The 22,472-nt window shown below is 36.7% G+C and overlaps 1 protein-coding gene across 3 annotated transcripts in view; it reads right to left on the bottom strand.

Moving 5' to 3' along the window:
- LOC121732476 (sodium-independent sulfate anion transporter-like) overlaps nucleotides 1-21,646 on the bottom strand; it is a 35,825-nt gene extending 14,179 nt beyond the window's left edge. For 2 of the 3 annotated variants that reach the window (XR_006036383.1, XM_042122359.1), the window contains exons 1-4: nucleotides 21,485-21,646; nucleotides 7,234-7,371; nucleotides 1,761-1,831; nucleotides 299-491 (exon numbers count right to left, since the gene is read on the bottom strand). Coding sequence is in view for 2 of the 3 variants with exons in the window: in XM_042122359.1 (XP_041978293.1) it covers nucleotides 299-491; nucleotides 1,761-1,831; nucleotides 7,234-7,371; nucleotides 21,485-21,518 (436 nt within the window). In the remaining variant the exon portion in view is untranslated. Of the gene's footprint in view, nucleotides 1-298; nucleotides 492-1,760; nucleotides 1,832-7,233; nucleotides 7,372-9,826; nucleotides 9,880-21,484 lie in introns of those variants that run through there. The other variant, XM_042122360.1, reaches the window with a different exon arrangement.
- Nucleotides 21,647-22,472: the final 826 nt, after the last annotated feature.

Genomic DNA, 22,472 nt, shown 5'->3' with positions numbered 1-22,472 from the left:
TTAGTTCTAGATTTTTTTATTTAGGAAACATCATGGCTCCTTAATGGTGTGAATAAGAAATGTTATTCATCACTAGGACTTTCAATTATGGCTGCGCGCTAAGAGATCGCTGTAGCACTGCTTAAACTGAATAACACGTCCAGTATATTCTGTTATTTTCACAGAAGTTTATCTATTTATGAGCGCTAAGCGCTTTTGGCTTAGAGTTTACACCAAGATATTGACCATTCAACCACTATTGAATAGAGAAACTACAGTAAAATTTCATAAACTGTGCCTAAAGGAAACAAATACCTACCTAGCTGACATATCCCCAACAACATAATCACGCAGCCAGTCAGGAACGAACCCAGATAGGCGAAATCGGGGGATATAGCCACGTACTTCGCCAGGAGTGCTGCAAGGATCGCCGTTGGCCCCACTGTGACATCCTTACAGCTGCCCAGAAACACGTAGACTAGGCCGGGGAACACACTGGAGTATAGACCTACCTGGAGAGACGCAATGAACCATTTAGAAATGTTGACAACTCCAAAATAACTTGAGCACAGGCATTAAAATTGCGTAATTTATACATCGTTCAAGCGGGCCCCTAGACGAAAAATTTTATTGGGCAATATTACGTATTGTGCAATATTATTGATACTGAACATCGCGCGCCTTCAATCTAATAATTGTCAAATAAATTGTTCAATAAAATTGAAGTGTGATTGTGATTGCATAATACAATTGATCGTCTAGGGGCCGGCTTAGACTGGTTATTTTTAAGGTTCCGTACCCAAAGGGTAAACGGGGCTGTCTGTCTGTCTATCTGTCTCCAGGCTGTATATCAAGAACTGCTATAGCTAGACTTCTGAAATTTTCACAGATTGTGTATGTCTGTTGCCGCTATAACAACAAATACTAAAAACATTTCAATTTTTGACGTGGGAGAGCCATGCTTCGGCACGAATGGGCCGGCTCGACCGGAGAAATACCACGTCCTCACAGAAAACCGGCGTGAAACAGCGCTTCCGCTGTGTTTCGCCGAGTGAGTGAGTTTACCGGAGGCCCAATCCCCTACCCTTTTCCTTTCCCTACCCTCCCCTATTTCCTTCCGTACCCTCCCCTATTCCGTTCCGTACCCTCCCCTATTCCCTTCCCTACCCTCCCCTATTACCCCTTAAAAGGCCGGCAACGCACCTACAGCTCTTCTGATGCTGCGAGTGTCCATGGGCGACGGAAGTTGCTTTCCATCAGATGACCCGTTTGCTCGTTTGCCACCTTATTTCATAAAAAAAAAATAATAATAATAATAAAGTTAATATTTAAGGAGGACTCCCATACAAGAAACGTGATTCTTTGACTTTTTTTGCTTGTAATCAATAATGACAACTGCTAGACACTTGAAACTTTAACAAAATCCTTAATTATATTTTTACTTTAATAAATAAGTATAAAATTAAAATAAAATAAACATTTAAAGGGGGCTCCCAATTCCCATACAAAAAACACCATTTTTGTCCTTTTTTTGCTCTATAACGGTACGGAACCCTACGTGTGCGAGTCGACTCGCACTTGGCCGATTATTGAATGAAGCTGTAGATCAGTAAGAACTAAAGTGGTTCTCTTAGAAATGAATTAGTAGAGTAGGAATAGATAGCTGATGGAATCTCAGAACATCCTAATTATGTAAAGTACGGGCGAACAAGTATAAACTCAAACAGTGAGGGAGAAAGTATAATTTTTAGTTCTTTTTAGGTTTTTTAATATTTTCTTACCTGTGGCGGTAGACCAGCTACAATGGCATACGCAATACCCTGAGGTATCGATGTCAGGCCAACAGTAAAACCTGCAATAGAAACATAATATCATGTCAATGAGAGATTATTGCATTCCAGCGGTGGCGTCGGGTTTTAATGTGACCGTGTTGTACCTAACGTTTTAAATTGTAATTTTCCATCTTTTTCGTAAAAGATAGCCCCGTGCGAGATTCTTACACCGGTTCTTCTCGCCGGGTTAGTTCTCGAACCGGTGGTAGGCACCTTAGTTACGACGTTCGGAAAGATTTTAGTAAAATAATTACTCTGAATAAAAATTATTTTGATTTGATTTGAATGAACGTAGGTCAACATGATTTCAAACAAGTAGAAAATCCAATGTACCATCGAAGAAATTCATTCATAGGCAGTTCACGGACTTACGTCATTTTGTTGAGTTATGGTGCCTTCTCACAAGCCGCAAGTTATCGCAAGCCGCGCCGCGCCCGCTCGAGCCACGCGCCGTGTGAAGCGGTGGCTCGGGCTGGCTCGAGCAGGCGCGTTTAATATCACGCGCCAGCTCGAGCCACACGCCGTGTGAAAGGGTGGCGCGGCGCGGCTCGTGCAGGCGCGTCCCGATCCGATTAAAGTCGGTAACTTCAAAGGCGCGGCATGAGCAAACAGGCGAGCACGAGCCACCCCTTCTCACGGCGCGTGATATCACAAGCCGCGCCACGCCGATAAAAATTCAAGTAAAATAAAACTTTATTAACACGATAAGTGTTAATAAACTTTATTAACACGAAAAGTTAAATCCCTCTGGCGTGATAATTCTACAACACCGAGAATGAGTGCACCTGTAATAAAAGACTTCGTGCTAGCTATAGCGCGATGTAGCCGCCAAGCAGCGGCATCTGTTATCAAAATAAAGGAATTAAACTTGATATAATAAAATTAGCGGCATACATTGAAATGCTAGTTGCCTAGTGAATAAAGTTGCATTTCATTAAAATTTACTTATTTAACGTAGTGACTTAGAGCAAAATTATATATATTATCGTGTTAATAAAGTTTAATTTTTCTTTGAATGTTTGTCAGCGTGGCGCGGCTTGTGATATAACGCGCCGTGAGAAGGGGTGGCTCGTGCTCGCCTGTGGCTCGTGCTCGCTCGTAATAGCTGGCTCGGCGCGGCGCGGCTTGTGTTATCATACGCCGTGAGAAGCCAGCTTTATAATATTATGTCAATCCAATAGAAGTCCAGCGGGGGTAAAATGGTCGCTTTGGAGAATCATAATTTTGGGAATTATAATATGATTCATTTATTAAAATCGCAAAATAGTCACTCTGCTTGCAATTCATGTCTAGTAATTCGCACAATTCGTACTAATTTGACATTCGATTCATCAGTTTGGTAGTTTTGCCAATTCATTTTCTGAATTGATTTGAGAGGAATTGCAAAATGTGACCATGTTCAGTGTGATCGGTCAAATAGCTAGTATTATTTTACATGGGCAGAGGTTTACTCGTTCCTATTAGGCAAAATCGATCGGAGATTCGAGCTATAAGAATTAGGCCCACGGATACTAACGGAACTTCAAATCAATCACATAAAGTATCCATTTATTTAAACTTTTTTCTTGCAAACCGGTCACCAATTCATTTTGCGTCTTTATTGTTATTACGACACGGCCTTGAGGAAGTGATATAAGTATCGTTGATAGTGTCAAGTATTTGAGTATCATCATCAGTGCAGGTTTTAGCACTACCAACGCCCTTCGCGAAATTTCTTTGTCGCCCAGGGTGCTAAAAATAGGGAGGCGTCCCTTTAACCTTTTTGTTGACATTGGCGCCCTCGGCGATCGGTCGCCTAGCGACGCCCCTTAACGACGCTACACGCTATCATCATTGTACAACTTGTACAATCTTGTAGGGAGAGTAAATTAAGCACTGTTATATCACTCAACACTACCTAACTCGGGCTCGTAGCTGATAGAAGAAGACAATGTCGAGCGACCATCTCTTTAGAAATAATATATCAACATTCAACAACCCCACCACAGATGTGGAAGTGTCTGACTTTATATTTTATCAATACACTACATCATCAATACACTACAATCATTATCAAACAATCCCAATCAAGTTTTTGAGACACCGAGTTTGTTTTGTAATCTTGTTACCTTTGTAAATTAATAAAAAAAAAAAACTAAAAAAAACGCTTTAGCCAATCAACCATCTTGGATGTCCGCCATGTTGGATTTAAGACACGTGACAAGTTTTTTCGTATGAATCCTGACAGCAAACCCTTTCATTTGATACCCCTAATCATATGGGTCTCCCCATATCATGGGGGTGCATTCAAATAGCGTGTCCGCCATCTTGAGGAGGCCGTCATATTGGATTTGCAATGAGTTAATGACGTTTCTTAGCCATGTATTCCCCGCGTTCCATTTAGCGTTAAAAACGATCAAAACGCTCAAAATAGGAGGCATTTTGAGCGTTTTGATCTTTTTAACGCTGGATTTTGATCGTTTTTAACGCTAATGGAACGCGGGGATTCTCATCAGAACTCAGAGCGTTTGCAATCATCCTAATCGAAGACCGAAAGTGGGTCAAATTAAGATTCCAAGATTTTCTTACTGTATACTTACATACTAAATATAGTTACAAGTGAAGCTAAAAAAAAGCGTGTTAATAAATATAAATGAAGTAGAGGGGCAGATTCTTCTAATGGTTTCCATGTTTATTTCGGAATCATGTGCAGAGAGGGGGCCTTCACATGTTTGTTCAAGATCTTGGAAATTAATTTTTAACACGCAATTTAAAGTCCAAACGATTCGATGCTACGTATAATATTTCCATAATGATTCATTATGGAAATATTATCATGTAATTATGTTATTATTACTATGTATGTGCATATTTTGAACTGTGAAGAATGTTTTACAATACATAGTAACGTTTATACAATATTATGTAAAACATTACGTGTATTTGATAATATATCATAAACATCAGGCCCTTTACTAATCAGTAATCAGTTATCAATTGAGTGATACTTAACGAAGAACAAAGATTTGAAGGACACTGCATGATAAACTTAAGGCCCTTCCCCTACGGAGATTCCGTAATGTAAAATGTAAATGTGAACTTTATTTTGTTTTCAGTATTTGTTGTTATAGCGGCACCAGAAATACACAATCTGTGAAAATTTCAGAAGTCTAGCTATAGCGGTTCTTGAGATACAGCCTGGAGACAGACAGACTCAGTAATAGGGTCCCGTTTTTACCCTTTGGGTTACGGAACCTTAAATATGGGATTTTTGTGCGATCTCGGCAACGCGTCAAGGTCGTTTGCTCGGGGGATGGCTTAATGAAGCTACCAGGACTGCATAAGCATTTAAGCAATAAACTAAAGCATACAGAAAAGATATTAACTAAAATGGTGTAGATACTTTAGCTAATTAGCGTCCCAGTATTCGGCCACATAATTAACTGGCTAGCCACTTCCAAACCTAGCAATCACGCTATTAACATCCCGATGACCTGCATTCAGTTAAACAGAACCAAGTCTAGACGATTAATTAAAAATCGGCCAAGAGCGAGTTCGTCATGCGCATGTATGGTCCCCTATCATTAATACTGATATCGAGCAAAAAGAGGCAAAAAATCTAGTTCGTTATATGGCATTCCCGATTTCATATTTAATTTTGAGTTTAGTACTAATTGATGTAATAGGGGTAAGTCTAAACAACTTGCAACAATTTCAAGTGTCAGGCTGCAGCGGTTCTTGAGATACAGCCTGTTGGCATACAGACGATAAGACGTGGGAGAGCCATGCTTCGGCACGAATGAGCCGGCTCGACCGGAGAAATACCACGTTCTCACAGAAAACCGGCGTAAAACAGCGCTTGCGCTGTGTTTCGCCGACTGAGTGAGTTTACCGGAGGCCCAATCCTAGGGGACTATTACCCTATTCCCTTCCCTACCCTCTCCTATTCCCTTCCCTTCCGAACCCTACCCTCCCCTATTACCCTATTGCCTCTTAAAAGGCCGGCAACGCACCTGCAGCTCTTCTGATGCTGCGAGTGTCCATGGGCGACGGAAGTTGCTTTCCATCAGGTGACCCGTTTGCTCGTTTTCCCCCTTATTTCATAAAATAAAAAAAAAGACGGACAGATAGCGAAATACTGTAATAGAGCCATTATTACCCATTTTTACCCTTTGGGTACGGAACTCTAGAATTGTCATGTGACTCGTAACAATAATAATTAAATACTAGTCTGCAACCAAACATAATCACAATCGTAAGAAGGAGAGACAAATGAACACTTAAGATAATCTTATCTTGTTAAGTGTGAGATTTAAATGATCTATTTAAATATTATTTCAGATTGTCGTAGAACCTTTAGTTTTCAAGAGCCTGTTATAATGGGGAGCATCATTACAATTTGGTTCCGTCGGTCAAAAGAAATAGGCAAGCTAAGGAAATAGTTTATAGATGCGTTTTTGAGTTCCGTAGTATTTTTGTCGCTCTCATACGTAGGAGCATTTTAGGGTACCAATTATTTCAGGACTACATACATAGTATTTTAACTGTGATATTACTGATGATGACTGATGACTCATAGTTTATATGAGTGTATGGCGTGTGCGAGCTAGCTCATAAATCACTTTCGTTACGTAACATAAATATTCATCGAGGAATAACTTAGACAAATGAATTAATAAATATTTTATTTTTTGTGAATATTGAATATTATTATCGTAGCGCGTGTAAATAGCCGACAACTGTGTTGCATTCTTTTATTCAAACTAGTAAGTACATAAAAGAAATTGATTGGCTAAAACACAGGTGAATGAAAGGCCAAGAAGCCTAAAATAAAATATGCTAAAATATAATAAAGGAAGACCATAGAAGGGGAAGTATACGACCTTCAGACATGAGTAACACGATTAGAGGACTGAGGAGGAGAATTTCTCACGACCTAAGAGTCAAGACTCTAATGCCTGTTTTCATCAACCGCTCCCTAACGCTCCCTAACCCTACATACAGAGGCCATTAAGGGTACATATCCTTCAAGATTTCACTAATTTTTGTGTGCCACCTTAGGGCCTAAGAACTTTGAAGAAACATAATATTAAGCGTCTTTAATAACGTGTTTGCTTTAATAGCTGCTACACGATGTTAAAATACCGCTGGGGATAGTTTACGATAGGGGACTATTATGAGTTGTGCCGCATATTTGCGATGCGATGCGAGATTGCAGTTTTGTGTGAGAGGCGAGAGCCCTATGACGTAGGTTACCCGCTCAGTTTCTCATCAGTTCAGTCCATCAATCTGGTAGAGATTGACGTCTAACCCACGGATCGATGGACTGATTATTTTTTTATTATGTACTTTTCGGTCATCAGTCTGGCGTCAATCACAGATTGATGGACCGAACTGATGTCAGATTGACCGAGTAACTGTTGTGTATGCAACATAAACTGACCTGCTATAGCGTCCCTGAACAGTCGATCCACGTTGTACTGCGGCAGCCATATCGTGATGGGCAGCCGCCGCCGCCACGACTCGACGCTACACAGCCGCGACGCCGCGCGGCGCAGCGTGCCGCGTCTGGGACTCGTGCCTGGAATAGATTTTTTTATAAAATAAGAGGACAAACAAGCAGGTCACCTGATGGAAAGCAACTTCGCCTATGGATACTCGCGCGTGCGCGCATTCATAATAATGTAATATACCTAATAATTGTTTAAAAAAACTGAAAAAAAACACTCTTTATTTATTTTTATCTTTTATTAGACTTATTCTAATTTTAATTATTTTTTTTTTAACAAATTATTGCATTGGCATTGGCTCCTAATACGTATGCAAAGTTTCGAATTAATTAGACTACTGCAGATAGGCAAAAATTGTGGTCAAAGATTCCGTTACATACATGCAGCCCAAGCATAGTAAAACTCCTTTTACTATGGCCCAAGCTTATAAAGGCGTGTTAGACTGCCTTCACATTAAGATGACGCCGCGTTAATCGCTTGTATTCTATGAGAGGCCGGGCCGCCCTCTCATAGAATACAAGAAATGGAACAGCAAGAAATGGAAAGGGCGTAAGGTCCAAAATGGTTTTTGTCGCGTAATATAAAAACCATAAATATATTTCATATAAGCTATGGGCAACTTATAGTGTATGCTTGAACTAATCTATGTATAAATTTTAGAAGCTTAAATCACTCTCCTCTGTTGGCAAAATTAGAATCCCTTTTTTACAGAGGTCTTTTTGATTGATTATTCTGTGTTATAAATATTGACCAAGTGTTATGCTATGGGTAATTCAAAGACAAAGACATGATGAATACTGACAATGAACTTTAATTTCTTAGCTTTAGTCATTGCTGAGAAAAATCGATATCGCTGTACAGCCAAATTATCAAGGCGTCGCGCGTCGCGTCGCCTTAACTAATAGTCAATAATATATCATCTACGCTGTATGTGTGTACGAAACTAACTTGATTTTCTAGTTCCCATGTTTGTTTTTCCTTGATTTCAATTGAAGTTTGGTAAAAATGATTTCCCCGGCTATTAAGAGTTATTACAGGTAGTTTAATGAGTTAATTATTTATCTATAAAAACTTCTACATTACATAATTGTATACAATGATATATTATATAAAAAACTCAAAGCAGATATGTTACTACCGCGCGCGTTGTGAAGCTTCAAATACGACCCAATTGGGTCGTCTTTTATTTAGTCTGTCTTTTTTATGTTAATGGCATTTTGTATCTTTTGTTTCACTTATCTGTCAAATTTGTCAATGTTGTTCGGAAGAGATTTAAACCGGAAAATAGTATGAACGTAACAGATCTGTATAAGTAGAATATCATTGATTGTATATTAAATAATGGTAGTATTTCTTAATAATGTATGGATAACTACATGACGCCCGCAACTCCGTTGCGCCAAAATTCGTTTATCGCGCGGGAACCGTACATTTTTTCCGGGATAAAAAGTATCCTATGTCCTTTCCCGAGTCATCAATCAATCAGTCCAGCAAAAAGTCAATCCAGCGGTTTGGGCGTGAAGAGGTAACAGACAGACAGACAGACACACTTTCACATTTGTAATATTAGTATGGCTTTGTGTGGATGTTAGTATGGATGTTAAATGTATTTTTTTCTAATGGGCTTTTGTGAATCAATCGAGTGGAGTCAAAAGTTTGTCTCTACATCCAATCTGATAATAATTTGTTAACAGTGCTAGTCTTGGCTTCATCTTATACATTCTAATGCTTTGATAGAATTAGAATTAAGATAAATCTTACTAACCTATCAAGCTTCATAGGATCACCGGTGATCGCGACAACAACAGAATAACAATAGATTTCCAAGAATCCACGATCGAAGGAAAACGTGTAAGCAATTTGTGAAATTATCTTAATTTTTTTTTTGTTTACAACCACTTTATTGTATAATTGTGCTTAGGATATGATTATTTTGTTAATGAAAGTAAATAATAATGTACGATTATTATTATACGTACTTATATAACTATAATATTTGCGCTAAGGACACAATAAAGAAGTGTGAATTATTAAAGTAATAAGTAGAGTATATGTAGAGATCTAAAGTACATATATAAATGACTTACAATAATTATAAATACCTATTTAACAAAAACACCTACCTATTAGAACCATGTATCACTTAAAATACCTAATAAATAATAAATATTATGCAAGCGACACCAATATTTATGCAGGTTATTTATCTGCTGACTCGTTTAACACACGACAACAATTTTAACACGTTTCCACAACTATTTTCACTTTTCTTCGATAAAAAATGTACTTAAAACACAGATTAAACCGTCTGACGTTTCCACAAAAATTTTCCCAACTTTTGGAAAATCAGTTTTTAATCGAAGAAAAATCAAAAATGTTACTTTAACTTCTGATTAGAAAAATTATGATATTTTTATTAGACTCGCAGATAAATATTATATATATATTATACTTATCACAAACACACAACCGTTTGACATCACATTAACCGACTTCGAAAAATAAGGTTATTATTATAATAATTACCAACTATAACACCACTCATTTCGCGTCCGCGTTAGAACACGCGCAGTGTTGTTATGAAGAATTAGGTACTGGTATGGCAGCGGTAGACGCTGGTCGCTAGCACGGCCACGGTTATTATTGGCAAACGTTTAACAAGGGGCCATCCATAAAGTATGTCACAACTCACACCTAAACGTGGAGTAGGCCGTAGGGCGTCGACGAAGTTTCAGTTGTGAGTGATTGTGACATGTTGTAAGGTCCTAACCTAGGTTTTGTGACATCACATCTCAAGCGAAATTTAAAATATTGAGGTGGTTTTAATTCATAGATGTGAATTTGAAAATGTGAAATTGAAAATTTGTGACGTCACACTAGGGTTGAGGATGAGGGGGGTCTCACCAATGCTGCAATGTGACCATCTGTGACAATGGAGGCGGGCGGGTCTAAAAATCGTGAAAACGGTCACACGGTTACGTCACGTACTTTATGGATGGTTCTCAAGATGCTGGCGGTGCGAAATACGATATCGTTGATATGAGTAAACAGTAGGAAAGGGTTTCCCAAACTTAACCGAAAATATAAAGCATTTTTTGGTTTGACCACAAAAAGTTGATAAAATTAAATACATTATGTACATGTAAGAATTCTACATAATACCTCTACTATTTTTATGAAAAAACTTACCCTTTTTCCGAAAATCGTGAAAAACCACATTTTTTGGACTTTTGGCCTTGAATAAATAATTTCACCCGGGGGAATTATGAGGAATTATCAAATTTTATTCATATTCTAAATAAAAGCACCGATTTTCAGCTTGGTGGGAATTTATGCAAACTCAAATGTCTAAGTTGACTGGAGTACCTATAAAGGAGTGAGCACACTGAGACGGGCCGTGCCGGGGCGCGTATTTACAAAGGCTATATATACCATTAGAGTGAAAGCGCGAACTGAACTGGCTTAGCTTTTGTTACACAAAAACTTGACAAAACCCTAATCTATTACAGTACAGAAAATGATCGAAATCGCCTAGGCTTTGTTAGCTAAATTCTTTCTAATATTACAGCTACAAATGCTATTCAATTTGATACCGATATGGTAAATAACGTCATCGTTAGCTTTAAAAATATGTAGGTGGATAGTTACATGGAAATTGTTATTATTTTATTGTTAAATTGCACGTTTCTATTCTGTATTTAAGTGACAAAAAATACTATAAACAAACGAACTTTTAATAGGTAAGAAACAGGTACACACTACACACTTGTTGAGAGTACAAATAATAATAAATCTATAATATTTTTTTCTAGAGTAGTTAGGTACCTCTAATGTTAAATACAAAACGCAGTCTACAGTGTGTAACAAAAATAAGTGACGATCTCGAGCGTTACTAGTTTCCCCATACAAAAGTAAAAAAAAATTTAGTCTTTCAGCGCTGCTACTTTCACAGTGAACTCTCTACAAGGAACACGTACACACCCCAAAGTATTATCACTTATTTTGATTACACCCTGTATAATCATTTAGGTAAAGGTTCGGAAACCTACCCCAAGATTGATGGGGAGCGGAGGTGAGGGGGGAGTGGTGAGGAGGGGTAAACACCCCCCGTACCAAATCCACACTGAGAAACCCCTCAGTTTTGGGGCTACTAACCTTTGAAATTTTCGGAATTCTGAGGCGGTCGCCGGCTGCTGCCGCAGCACAGTCACAGTTTTAACCTTACCTAGTTTTGGACTTTCTGGATTGTGTTTGTTTTAGTTTTGGCGGGGGGCTGCGCCTCCCGAGCCCCCCTGTTATTTGATGACAGTCGCCGGCTGCTCCCGCAGCACGCTCGCTACGCTCGCTCGGCTCCCTCTGTGTTGTGGTCTAAGTTCTAACCTAACCTAACCAACTTTTGGACTTTCTGGATTGTGTTTGTTTTTGTTTTAACGGACCCCCGAACCCCCCTTTCGGTTCGTAGGTACGGAGGCACTCCCTAGCAAGTAAGTTACACATAAACACCAGAAAACAGATGACCTTATCGAAAAAGATTACGAAAATTTCAAATGTAAATTTCTCCTAAATGAGAGGTGGGGGTGGGGGTTTCCGGGGCTGGAAGTGGCACGAGGAGGTTTTTCTAACCCAAAACATCCTTCCTCAACCCATGTGAGCACCAAAAAATTGGGGTAGGTTTCTGAACCTTAGCCATCATTTTTATCTTTACGATTAGCTTAGTATTTTAACAATTTAAACGTAGTTGGTAACCGTAACAGCCAGATCGTGCCATACTTATGGCACGATTGTAAAGTATAAACAAATATGGCGGTGAGCCTCTACTCGACTAGGTTTTGTTCGTACGTAATGTTTGAAAATATATCGACAAAAGCTTATCTATTTGAGTGAATATGTATAATACAGTACTAGGTTTTGTCCATGCATTTTCTTTGAAAATATCAAGGCAAAAAGCTAATCCCCTTGAGTCAATTTTTTTACTGAGATAGAATAGATATTGTCGAGTAATATGCATAAACAAAAGCTCATCTATTAAAGTCTAGCTCGTGACTCAATTGGTATATAAATACGCTGCCGCCTTCGTAAATACGCTGCCGGGGCTCGGCGTGCCGGGGCTCATCGCAAAAATCCGCCTCCATACAATTTGTATGGAAGCGGAAATCCGCTGCGCCCCGACACAGTGTGCGATACGCGCATCCGCTTCCATACAAATTGTAATATGGAGGCGGATTTTTGCGATGAGCCCCGGCACTCACTCCTTTAAACGTAGCGTAGACTGCGTAGTACCGGGCCGCTAGTATGTGTTTGAATGATGATTGATATTGATTGATGCATTATTGTATCAAGTGACGACCGTGACTCAATTACATCCGCTGGGGGGGAGGCGCTGCAAGTGCATTCAACGAATGTAGAGCGCATAATATCATATCACACAACTAGATTGAGTGCGACTCCGGATACGCAGAATTTTATACGTGGGAGAGCCATGCTTCGGCACGAATGGGCCGGCTCGACCGGAGAAATACCACGTTCTCACAGAAAACCGGCGTGAAACAGCGCTTGCGCTGTGTTTCGCCGAGTGAGTGAGTTTACCGGAGGCCCAATCCCTACCCTATTTTCTTCCCTACCCTCCGCTATTCCCTTCCCTTCCCTTCCCATCCCTACCCTCCCCTATTACCTTATTCCCTCTTAAAAGGCCGGCAACGCACCCGCAGCTCTTCTGAAGCTGCGAGTGTCCATGGGCGACGGAAGTTGCTTTCCATCAGGTCACCCGTTTGCTCGTTTGCCCGGTTGCCCCCTGTTTTGTTCATAAAAAAAAAATATAACACCCCTCTTTTTTGTCGGGGGTTAAAAATTGCTTCAAAACCGCACATTTTCTCGTAATCCATACGAATATAATAAATGCGAAAGTGTGTCTGTCTGTCTCTTACCTCTTCACGCTCGTACCTCTGAACCGATTTTGCTGAAATTTGGTATGGAGATAATTTGAGTCCCGGGAAATGATATAGGATACTTTTATCATGGAAAAATGTACGGTTCCCAAATCCCACGAGATAAACGAATTTTGGTGCAACGGAGTTGAGGGAGTCATCTAGTAAAAACTAAAAATTTGTCCATCACCACGCCCAACTCTACATCTGCATCTGTGCAACCAAAGCAGTAAAAAGACGTAGGAAAAAAAGTATTTCAATACCTTAGATGGATGATTGGTCTCGCGCTACCAATTATATATTTATCTAAGTTCAATACATTTTTTGTAGATCATTATTTATGACCTACAATCATTTTCATCTGAGGTATTTTTATGAAAAAACTTACCGTTTTGCCAAAAATCGTTAAAAACGAATTTTGTGGACCTTGAATAAAAAAAAATCCACACAGGGGAATGTTTTCCACAATGGGGAACATAAAAATTTTATTTGTGATCTAAATCTAAACAATATTACCGATTTTCAGCTTGGTGGAAATTCATGCAAACTTAAATGTCTAAGTGATAAATGGGGTATTCTCCATTTATCACACTTTTTGTAACAAATGAATTCAATAAATGGCGGACCATTTTGATAATCGGGATTTACCTGTCATAAACTTTGTCTTTGTAACTGATTGTGCACAATAAAGTATATTTTATTTCATTGCAAAGCTGGCGTTATTTTACGCTGGTTTTTGTAAAGCCATGGTATCCGGATTCCGGGGTATCTAATTTAGTTTGTATTTTTGAACCTATTCTACATTTAATAATAATTTTATTCTACTTACCGGCGCATTGTCTCTTTTTAACTTCGCCACTTTTTGAAAATATTACTTTTAAAACAACAATTTTATTATTTAAGCAAAAATTACATTACTCCAAATATTTTACTACTTTCAACCACACTCTACTACACTCTAAAGGCTACACTGAACAAAGCCAGGTATTTCAGTCGCCCTGGATTTGTAGACTGAATTCAATTGGCCCGGCTAGACTGCGCCTAGGTCATGCGCGATGCACTAGATTGCATCCCGGTGCCGCGAGGTACCAGGGTACCAGGGTAACGCAGGAGGTGGGGTTTACATTGATTTTGAGTTAATATGTACATAGCTATATTGCCTATACGTTAGTCCTATAACTCCTATTCTAGGTGTGAAGTCTTTATAAGACGATCTAGATTCTAGTACATTTCTATCTTATGTGAATGCAATGCAAGAATTATTTGCATGTGGCCGAATTATAAAACATACATTAATAATAATATTTATCACTTAGGTAATTTTGAGCTGCTTGGCATCCAAGACTCTATGACAATGTTATCCACGCACCAATATCTCCTTGATCGTCGGCCTAGCTTATTATAGCTAGCCAATAATTAAGAATATCCATACTAATATTATAAATGCGAAAGTGTGTCTGTCTGTCTGTTACCACTGCACGCTCAAACCGCTGAACCGATTTTGTTAAAAGGTATGGGACACTTTGAGTCCCGGGAAAGATTAAAAAAGGTTTCAGCGATGCCTATAAACAATTTTTATAATAATATATGTATTTATATTTATTTGGTATTTTATAAACCCTATAAAAATACACACTGAAAAAAAAACACTTCTTTATACATTTTTTACGCAGTAGGTTAGAAATGTGCGTCTGGACAGAAGAGAGGATAATTATGGCAAAAACATATAAAATTAAGAAATGTATAAATTACAAATATAAATCATAAGCCACGGGCCACGGCCCACGAGGCAAGCCACAAGACAATGCCACGAGACAAAGCCACGTTTTATCGAATTTCGACATTTCTTTAAAAGTTTTGTAACTCGCCACGTGATTCGTAATAACCATGAACGTTGACGAAAACTTGGCATAGTCATTTTGCTTATACAATATCAAAAGTTTAAAAAGTAATAAATGGATTTACATTTTACAACCACGTAGACTCTACAGTCTACATGTCATCAACCTAAAACATTGTATAATTCTCAGATCAACTCATAATCTCGTTTAAAAAGGTAAATTCATGCAAGACATTAAAATATTTATCTAGTTGTATCCGGATAGATCACATGCCGCTTAGGTGTTCAGATTAGTAAAGCAAACTTGAGATCAGCTTAGTTTTAAATTAAAATATGTAAATGAACTTTATCATAGCTTAACGTTAAGTAATTTAAGCTAATTAATTCGTCATCTATACAAATAAAGAGGAAAAGTTTTGTTTGTATTGAATAGGCTCAAAAACTACTGAACTGATTTTAACCTTTAACGTCACGGGTTCACGGGACGTCACCAAAAACAGCGCGTGAGGTCTACGCAGACCCCACGCGCTGTTTTTTTACGGTATTTTTTTTAAATTGGCAAGTTACGATCGAATATTTTCGGCTAATCTCAATGCAACGCGAGGTTTTTCAGTGAGTAAAAGTCCGTCGCTCCTCTTTTTTCACATTGGTTATGTGTTTATTTGTTTGTTTTTTTTAATTGTCTATATTGCTCAAATCATATTATACAATTTAATGTCTCTGAAAGTTTTTGGAAACATTTTGAAGGAGTTAGAGGTAGCTAACCCTAGTGCACCAAAAATGAGGCGAAGATGCTATTATTGTCCCAGAGCTAATTATTATTGTACGTAAGCCTTACTATGAAACTTTTTGCAAGTTTTCAAGGATTGTCAATTTTTTTTCTGTAATGTTTAGTGTTAATTTTTATTTTGATTATTTATTTCTAAGTCTTATTTTATTAGAAAAAAACAATGAGTTAGTCAGAAGTAGACATTTTAGTTTGATTTTAGTACATTAAACATGTGCCCTACAAATTGTATGCACGAGATTGGTTAGTTCATAAAAATGTTCTTTACTGTCTAAATAATGGTTAGTTTATTATTAATAAATGCTTTTCATAAATAAAATCATATCTTTTCTTATAATATAAAATGATTTTTAAAAATTATTAAACCATTCTGAATTTATATGTATATTTATATTGGGGTACCTATAGACCCCACGCGTAACGGAACGTTACCCAAAACAACGCGTGTACTTAAAGGTTAAAAATTCTTTCACCTACGGAAAGCTACTCTTTGTGATGACCATAGCCTACATATGCTATGTTTTTTTTTATGAAATAAGGTAGCAAACGACCAAATGGGTCACCTGATGGAAAGCAACTTCCATGGCCCATGGACACACGCAGCATCAGAAGAGCTGCAAGTGCATTGCCGGCCTTTTAAGAGGGAATAGGGTAAGGAAGGGAAGGGAATAGGGGAGGGTAGGAAAGGGAAGGGAATAGGGGAGGGTAGAAAGGGGAAAAGGGAAGGGGATTAGGCCTTCGGTAAACTCACTCACTCGACGAAACACGAGTTCTGATCGTCGTGGACAGTTAGCTTCTTTTAACATTAGATGTGACAGTAATACTGAAGAAAAGATTGGAGTTTATTCTTGTAAATACATAACGTATTGAGAAATTTAGAAGTAAACTTGTTTCAAGTCTTCAGCGCTTAGATATGTCTAATAAACCAGATGAAGCTTTTAATACATTGTTTAAAGTAGTAAGAAATGAATTCAAGTCTGTGTTTACTTCTAACGGCCGTTCCCAATATTTGATCTATCTCTGGTTTTGCTCTACTAGAGATAGGAATAGCTCACATTAGACATTAGAGCATAATATATTTTATGTCAATTGTGAGCTATTCCTATCTTTAGTAGGACAAAACCAGAGATAGATCAAATATTGGGAACGGCCGTTAAACGGTCAGAATAAATAATAAAAAGAAAATTCAGAAATTGGGCAACTCCAGGTATTACTGTATGAGTTATATGATGAAAAAACAATGAATACTAGTGAATCCTTTAAAATATACGTGAAGAAATATTCAAAAATGTTTAGAAAAGTCTGTCAAGCTGCGAAGGCCCTCCACATAAAAGAAAAAATAAAGAACTCTAAAAATAAAGTTAAAACCACCTGTAGCCTTAGCACGGCCACCAGTAGAAATGCGAAAGTATGGACAAACTGTGGAGATAAACTTAAGGTAGCGTTCCGACCTTTTTTCGTTCCCCAAAATTCAATTAAAATGCCACTTTATGACAGACTATAGTCCTAAAAATTCCAATAATATTATGGACTATGACATATACTATAGTCTGTCATAAAGTGGCATTTTAATTGAATTTTTGTCGATCGCGATTGGCCGCGGTAAAGATCGGAACGGCACCTTTAGTTCTAGTCCATACTTTCGCATTTCTACTGGTGGCCGTGCTAAGGCTACTGGAAAGTTATTGCAGATGAGAATGGAAGAGTTAACTGTCGTAACTCTAAACTTGAACTTTATATTGATGATAATAAGGTCAACTCTGACCTTGAGGTTGCGACAGTTTCTGAGAAGTTTTTTTAATTTAAGAAGAAATTAACTAGACGCATGTTTTTTTTTTTATTAAATAAGGGGGAAAACGAGCAAACGGGTCACCTGATGGTAAGCAACTACTGTCGCCCATGGACACTCGCAACATCAGAAGAGCTGCAGGTGCGTTGCCGGCCTTTGTGGTGATGGTGATGACGTCATTACGAAGCTTGCATGTACAATGTACATTCCAGTGGTGCATCAGGTTAATGTGACCGTGTTGTACTGTAAGTATATGTTTTAAATTGTAATTTTCCATCTTTTTAGTAAAAGATGGCCCCGTGCGAGTTTCTTACGCCGGTTCTTCTCGCCGGGTTAGTTCCCGAACCGGTGGTAGGCACCGTAGTATCGACGTTCGGTAAAGTTTTTGTAAAAAAAATACTCCGAATAAAAATATTTTTGATTTGATTTTGATTTTTGAAAAGTACAAATAATAAGGTCATAATGTAAGGATGTATATTTTAATGGTGGTGATGATGATGTTGACAAATGTGATCTGCATAGTAGCATAATATAAGTAGTGAGTACCTTTGCTTCTTTAAACAACGCTGAAACTCTCTAACATGTATAAGGATTAAGGAGTCTGAAGTTCTGTTCAGTACCTTCGGAAGTTACATACCACGGGGTGTATAACTGTGGTGCAAAATCTTACTTTTTGGTACTAGCTGAACTAAAATATCCATAGCCGAACATAATAGCAATAACCTTCACTTGGAAGTCGGTTAAGAAGTCAAATATTTGAGATTATAGATAGATAATTATTTATTTTTAAAATTTGTGTATCGGCACTGGATACTGCAACCTAGCGTTTTACGCATTATCAACGGTTCCCATTTTGAGTGCCAGCGCCGGCAGCTGTTGTTTTAAATGTTGTTCCCATTACTGACATTTTTAGGAGCCGGCACCGGCAGCGGAGACACTCCCAGAAAGACAGAATATAATAATTAGAAACATGTCTAGCTTTTTGAGAGCAAAATCACCGCATTAAATTAAGTATAAATAATTTTCATAATTTATTTTAATTAATACCGTGTAATTAACATTTTGGATTTTATGCTTTTAAGACTTAAGTGATTATTCGTTTGTTTCGCTTACATTGAGGCCTTCATGAATGATGAATCTATGCTCTCCTAGTAACATTTTCAGGACTTTATAGTCAACCGCACGATTTCGATTCATGTAATAACGGAAAACAAAATTAGGTAGCCTAGAAACTATGCCTCAAGTCCTCAACCTCAACTTACTATAGGCCTTAACCTACTGTAATTATTATTATAATATACTTACTGATATTTTATTGCACATGAAACAGACATTAAACATATCAAAGCAAAAATGACAAAAAAATTAACCCCACCTTAGAATTTTTGGGAGATTTGAACATTGAAGGTTGTGGATGTTGTATTTTTTTCTTTTTATTTATATGTATTGTAGTACAGTTGAAAAAACAACAACCCTTATTTTCCTATGTTAGGTTTTTTCGACACTTAATTTAATCAGTTTTCTGTAGGACTATTAATTTATTTCAGCTAGTCTATTTCACTTTTTACAGTTTTCTACTTATCATATTTCTTTCCTATGAAAACAACTGTAGGGACCTTAATTTTCATACATATTTTCTGCTTTGGTCTTTTTTGTTGTCAGTACATTCTCTGATACTCTCACAGACGTTTAATGGGTAATGAATTCAAATGAATTCCTTATTATAATATTTGTATCCGAAATTATCTAACAAAAACGCCACAACAACCAAATAGCTGAGAAAGGAACCGGTCATAAGCGACGCAAATCAGGGTTCCTTGCGACAATGATAATAATAAAATAATAAAATGTGTATGTATGTAAAATGAATTTTGAATTTTATTGGTCTCGCTGAAACTCCAGGAACGATTTATAATCTTATATATTTAAACGAGCAACTCATATATATATATATATATATATATATATATATATATATATATATATATATATATATATATATATATATATATATATATATATATATATATATATATATATATATATATATATATATATATATATATATATATATCGATCTAGCTAGGAATAATTTTTAGAAAATGTCATTTTATTCGTGTTTTATCGAATACCAAGCAAAACTCGGTCAAATAGCTAGTTTATATATTAAGAGGGAAATGGTACATAGCTCACCAGGGTATATAGTAGGTAATAAGAAAAATATAGGGTTTAGTAAAATAAATTTAGGTACATAATAAATGTGTATGTGTGTGTACGGTGCTAGTGTAAAGCTGCTGCTTAAATAGATTATTTTTAATAAAAACAATATTCTTAAAATGATCTCAAAGGTATATAATATATTATATATATAGTATATATAGGTATATAAGGTGAAATAATCCTTATTCTTCATTAGTGCTTTTTTCAAAATTTGACTAAACCTCAACTAGGTAATTCTGTACTCAATTTTCATTCATTTGAAGTCGGTATCAGACCAGCCCAGAACTGAGATACTTGACATAGAACTTAGGGCCCGGTACTCTCCTCGTTTTTTCGATTAAAAAATAATAGATAGAAGAATAGATAGAAGCTTCCATAGCTAAATTGTCTTACACAATGAAAGCACTGTCGAATTTAATTTTTAATAGCTAGACTCATTTTATATGCGATCCTGCAAAATCATAATCTGTAAGTACATATTTTTCAATGCTGTTAATAATTTTTGAAAAGAAAGAAACCAAAGAAATTCAAATCTTTATTAAGTTGCAAAGAATTAAAATGAGAGTAAGATGCAAAACAATTCACCTTTTTAATTTAAGTTACATAATTGAATTAAAAAACCTGATTTATTCTTACATTATGTATTCCACTGAAAATATTATAATTTTAATTTGATATCAATAACACACATTCCGAAAATAAATTTAAATAAAGACCAAATTAAACTTTTGATATCAAAACAGAAAATATTATCATTTTCAATAGTTTTTTTTATGAATTTTAAAATAATATAAAAAAATATAATAATTTAGCAGAATGTATTAGCAGTATATTAATTTTGAATGTAATTTAAGCCAAAAATATAAAAATAACCATAATAATTATGTTTTTGCAGGATAGCCTACCTTTAGTACCTCCACACCAAATTTCAAAATTGGTTCAGCGGTTTGGGCATGTAGGTAACAGATAGCCGCACTTTTGAATTTATAATATTAGTATGGATAAATGCATTTATAATATTAGTTGACTGATTGTTAACCACTTTTTAAGAATAAAAAAGTAGGTGCCATTTTATATTTATTTAAATCTAATAAATTAATTAATAAGGTAATTAAAAAACAACCACTATCTGTGAAATTTGCAGTTTTATCATCTGGCTATCACAGGGACATGGCGGTAACAGACATGCAGACAAACAATGAGCTCTAGGGTTTTATCGCAGTGAATGGAACCTCATTCATTTCTAATATGAGGACAGCACATGGTCAAAAACTTAAATAAGTAAACTATAGTAATTATGGAATTCTAATTTCTAACGAGTTACGAGACTAATTAAATATTATGCATAATTGCGTGTGACATTGGGTACGAGCACGCTGTTTACGATAGATACGGACACAAAGAACTTTTATCTTAACAAGATAAACCATACATCTGTATATCTAATGAAGGTGAAAACTTGACATGACATTTTTTTTTATTTAAATTACTTTTTTTTAACCTATTTAACTAACGATGCAATCTAGCACGATGTACGCAATAGTTATTGCTGAAAACCAGTGTTATGCAAGATTTCAGGTTAATTATTTAATAACCCTATGGAAAATTTAAAAAAACAACTCACCCAAGAGCGGCAGTCTCGGATCATCCACATCCATCACCGACTAGCGAATGTTCATGGCAAATTAAAAGAACTAGAATTTAGAATAAATTAATATTAAAACTTAGGTAAGTATTTAAAATTCATAACATACTGCCGACTCCTGTTTATTTACGTTTGCACTTAACTTCGTTAATCGATTGATTCAGATTTGAAATCAGTGTTGCCAACTATTCAAAACGTTTTCCCCCTAAAGCAACGTCAAAACCCACTAAATTTCAACAAAAACTCCCCAAAAAATCAAAATATTTAAAATTTCTTGCGGTATGTTCTACTAAGCGCTCAAAACGCTGAAATAAACGCAACAGGCCAAACAAACAAACAGGCCGGCAGTTTTTAAATACTTCAATCTTTCTTTTTTTTCATCAGTCATCACATACAATGACAACAAATATATAATAATCTGTCAGCCTACTGTCAGCTGGTACGACTCAAAAGACTATAGCGACATATTGTGCTTTGTGCGGCAGTTCCATCTTAAAGGTGGCTTTCGGATCTATGCCACGAGCGACCGCAACCGGTAAAAAATCAAATAAAATGCTACTTTATGACATAGAATATAGGTATCATTTTCTACTGACATTTACGTGGCGACCCATGCTGCCGTCGGCGCGGCGTTGGCTTAAAAGCTAGTGGTTGAGTAAAATGAAACCTATAGCCTATGTCTTAAAGTGGTAATTCGTTTGAATTTTCGTCCGTCGCGGTCACTCGCGGCAAAGTTCCGAGCCACTTTAAGGTTGTTATTAAAAAAATATTTCATTCTTCAAAATTTTTATCCCCAAAATATCCCCAAAATATTTTACCCCCTAAAAAACCCACTAAATTTATTTTTTCCCACTAAATTTAGTGGGAAATCCTCATAGTTGGCAACACTGATTTGAATTTTGACGTTTTACTTTATTACTGTCAATGTCAGTGTGACATTGACACATGTTTTTTCTAATTTCTCCGC

This window comes from Aricia agestis, chromosome 12, assembly GCF_905147365.1.
Source record: "Aricia agestis chromosome 12, ilAriAges1.1, whole genome shotgun sequence".
Taxonomy (NCBI): Eukaryota; Metazoa; Arthropoda; class Insecta; order Lepidoptera; family Lycaenidae; genus Aricia; species Aricia agestis.
This window is presented reverse-complemented; position numbering and strand designations above follow the sequence as displayed.